This window comes from Oryzias melastigma, linkage group LG3 (assembly GCF_002922805.2).
Source record: "Oryzias melastigma strain HK-1 linkage group LG3, ASM292280v2, whole genome shotgun sequence".
NCBI classification, from domain to species: Eukaryota; Metazoa; Chordata; class Actinopteri; order Beloniformes; family Adrianichthyidae; genus Oryzias; species Oryzias melastigma.
The window spans coordinates 33,890,633-33,893,815 of record NC_050514.1 but is presented as its reverse complement, the minus strand read 5'-3'; the positions used below and the strand labels follow the sequence as shown (position 1 = coordinate 33,893,815).

At 44.6% G+C, this 3,183-nt stretch overlaps 1 protein-coding gene across 5 annotated transcripts in view; it reads left to right on the top strand.

Annotated features, from left to right (window-relative positions):
* znf536 (zinc finger protein 536) overlaps positions 1-3,183 on the top strand; it is a 195,035-nt gene extending 191,852 nt beyond the window's left edge. For all 5 annotated transcript variants that reach the window (XM_024295204.2, XM_024295202.2, XM_024295203.2 and 2 more), the window contains one exon: positions 1,683-3,183. In XM_024295204.2, the coding sequence (XP_024150972.1) occupies positions 1,683-1,801 (119 nt within the window). In that variant the 3' untranslated portion in view covers positions 1,802-3,183. The remainder of the gene's footprint in view (positions 1-1,682) is intronic.

Below are 3,183 nucleotides of genomic sequence, written 5' to 3'. Positions count from 1 at the left end.
GTGAAAACCAAATATGGGGCTGAATCTGGAGCTCGTTACAGGAAGTTTCTTTACAGGGAAGTCATGGGCGGGAAGCGGCCCCCGGGAGGGGGGGGGATGGAGCAGGTGAACTCCACATTGTTGGAGAAGACTTCACAGTGATGTTAAATGGACCCCCACCAGTCTAAAGGAGAGATGCTCGTTTGTTGGCTCAGGCTGCCCTCTAGTGGTCGAAGGCGGAGCTGCACCCATTCAAAGGGGGGGGGTCTGTTCATGTCTGATCAGGTTATTCACTCTGTATGTGTGTCCCCCCCCCCGGAGAAAGTGTGTCTGGACTAAAGTCGTGTTTTCATCTGGTGTTGTCAGCTTCATGGAGACGCTGCAGCAGATCCACATGCAGAAGAACCGTTTTCTCTGAACTTCTGGAGTTATTATTTAGTGTCCGCTGCTGTGGGACCTAATTACACGTTTGCATTTCTTACCGTCTCTCCGAGACTTTTCTTTTTCATTTCAAATCAACCCTCACCCCCTCCCAGGAGGAGGAGGAGCTTAGTGGACCTGAGCAGCAGATTTCAACTGTTCATGACTGATTACCTGAGTCAGCTGTTTGGGGGCAAACAAGGTCACAGACCCCCCCCCCCCCCCAACCCCCGAACTATGCACTGTGATCCCAGAACTCTGAGAAGTTCAGGAAGTTAAAGACTTTCCTTCATGTTAATGAAAATCAGAGAGCTGGTCTGAGCTGGAGCTTCAAAGATTCAGAGCTTCAGAGCTGTACAACTTTAGTGTCAAAGTTTCTGTTTCAAAACTTCAGAACTTCCAAACGTGACCCTTCAGAGATTTAGAATTTCAAAGATACTGAGCCTTTAAAATGTTTCAGAGCTTCAAAGTTTTAAAATGTCAGAACTTTAAAACTTTTAACGTGTTTCCTCAATGATTTTTTTTCAGTTTCAGAGCTTCAAAGATTTTGAATTTCAAAGATTTTGCACTTAAAAAATACAAATTTCAGAACTTCGAAGATTTTGAGCTTTAAAACTTTGAGTGTCTAAACTTTTATAGCCTGAAAACTTTGGAGCTTCAAAACTTTTAGAGCTACGAAACTTTTTACAGCTTCAAAAATTTGGAGCTTCGAAACTTCAGAGCATCAAAACTTGTAGATCCTCAAACTTTGGAACTTCAGAGTTTCAGTGTCAGAGCTTTAGAGCCTCAAAACTTTAGAGTCTAAATCTTCAAAGATTTAGAAATTCCAAGTTTCAAAAACTTTAAAGCGTCAAAATTTTTAGAGCCTCAAAACTTTAGAGCTTCAAAGATTTCGAATTTCAAAGATATTGAGCTTCAAAAATTCAGTTTCAAAACCTTAGAGCTTCAGAACTTCAGGGTTTCCTCAGATCTTTAGTCTTCATTTGTCATTGCACACATGTACACTGCAAGTAAAAAGGAATCCCCTTTCCTTGGTGCAGAAGACAATAACAATAAAATAGAAGGTAAAGTATAAAACAAAGTATGATATTCCCATTAAAACATATAAACACACATAGAAATACTAAATTACTAAAAGTGAAGACACGTTCTGCATACATCATACATATTATTGCACAGAAACCTTCATGATGAATCCTCACAGTATTTCTCCTGGATAAAAACTGTCATGTATCTCAGTCCTAACCTCCTCCTTCTTCTCCTTCTTCTCCTGTTTTCTGCAGCTCATCTATGGGGGGAGGAGGACCAGCCCCCGACCCGCGAGCCCGCTCTGAGCCTGGAGTCCAACCACCTTCACAACCACAGCCTGGGCGACCCCCAGGGGCTGGACGGGGCGGAGTGAGGGGGCCGGTGGTGGCGGCGGCGGCGAGGAAGAGGAGGAGGGAGTTCAGATGAAGGAAACACTATAAGAGAAGATTTTATTTAAGACGAAGGGCGGCATGCTGACGGTTCATGGACCTAACTTCTGAAGCATCCTGGGACTGGGAGTGCCGGCGCCCCTCCCCGTGTCTCCCAAGGGGAAGGGGGGGGTCTTTTTTTCTCCGACGAAGGAGCTCCTCACATTCCTGTCTCTCTGCCCCCCCCCCGAATGAAGAGGATTCTCGTCCCAGCACTTCCTCGCATCCTTCCTGCTAGAATGTATTCTGCTGAGACTGTCCAAGCACATTCCTGTCTGAGAAACCCCGCGGGGGGGCGGCGGCGACCCCCCCACCCCGGACCCGAGCGTTTGTACAAATACTGCCACCATCTTTGTTGCACAGTGTTCCTGACTACTGAAACGGTTTGATGTATTTACTTTAAGAAGAGATTAAAAAAGCAGCAGAAACTGGAATCAGACATGTTGTGTATAGCCTTAGACACATCTGTTCTTGCTTCTACAAATCTATGTATCTGTGCTAGAGCGTAGGGTGTAGACCTTTATTTTTTCATTTTGTTTCCTTTAATGTACTGTACATTATTGCCTTGTTCATTTCCTGACCCCGCCCCCAAACCCAAAAAGAACAAAAAAAGAAAAGATGGAAAAAAAGATGACAATCGTTGGCATTTCCAGCTCCATGGAGGGACTTTGTTTGTTTGTTTGTTTGTTTGTTTGGGTTTCACCAGTATTTTGCACTGTGATAGTATTATAAATCCAACTATTCAGAACAAACTAGCTAACTAACTAAAGCGAAGGCGTGTGTCTGTGTGTCCCTTTGTGAAACCTTCATTTCTCGTGAAAAACAAAAAAAAAAGAAAGAAGCTAAGCGTCTAAAGCGGCGTGTACAGTCCCAGTATAATCCTCCTTCTGTTTTTATTAGTTTGGTCAGCCTCTATACTGTCTGTGGCTTGGACGACCCCCCCAGATGTCTTTTTGTATGCTAACCCCTCCCACCGTCGCAGCGTAGGCCTGCAGTTGGCTGCAACTTCTTTGATTTTAACTCGTGATTGCATCGAAGCGACTAAAACATCGGAGTGAAGGAATCCTCAGAGCAGGAGGATGTTCTCCTGCTGAAGGACTTGGACCTCGCGGCTCCCCGGGGGTGAAGGTTGGCGTGGGGGGAGTCTCACGGGGCGCTCTCCTTCTCTGAACCAGCTAAACCGATCATTCCACTTCACGTATGATGTAAAAAAATCCTGTCTTGTGAGCTGAACACTCTCTATGTTTCGCTGTATCCTCATGGCAGATGCTTCGTTTTGTAACTACTGAACTGTACTTATAATAAAAATAAAATGTATTCAAACTAA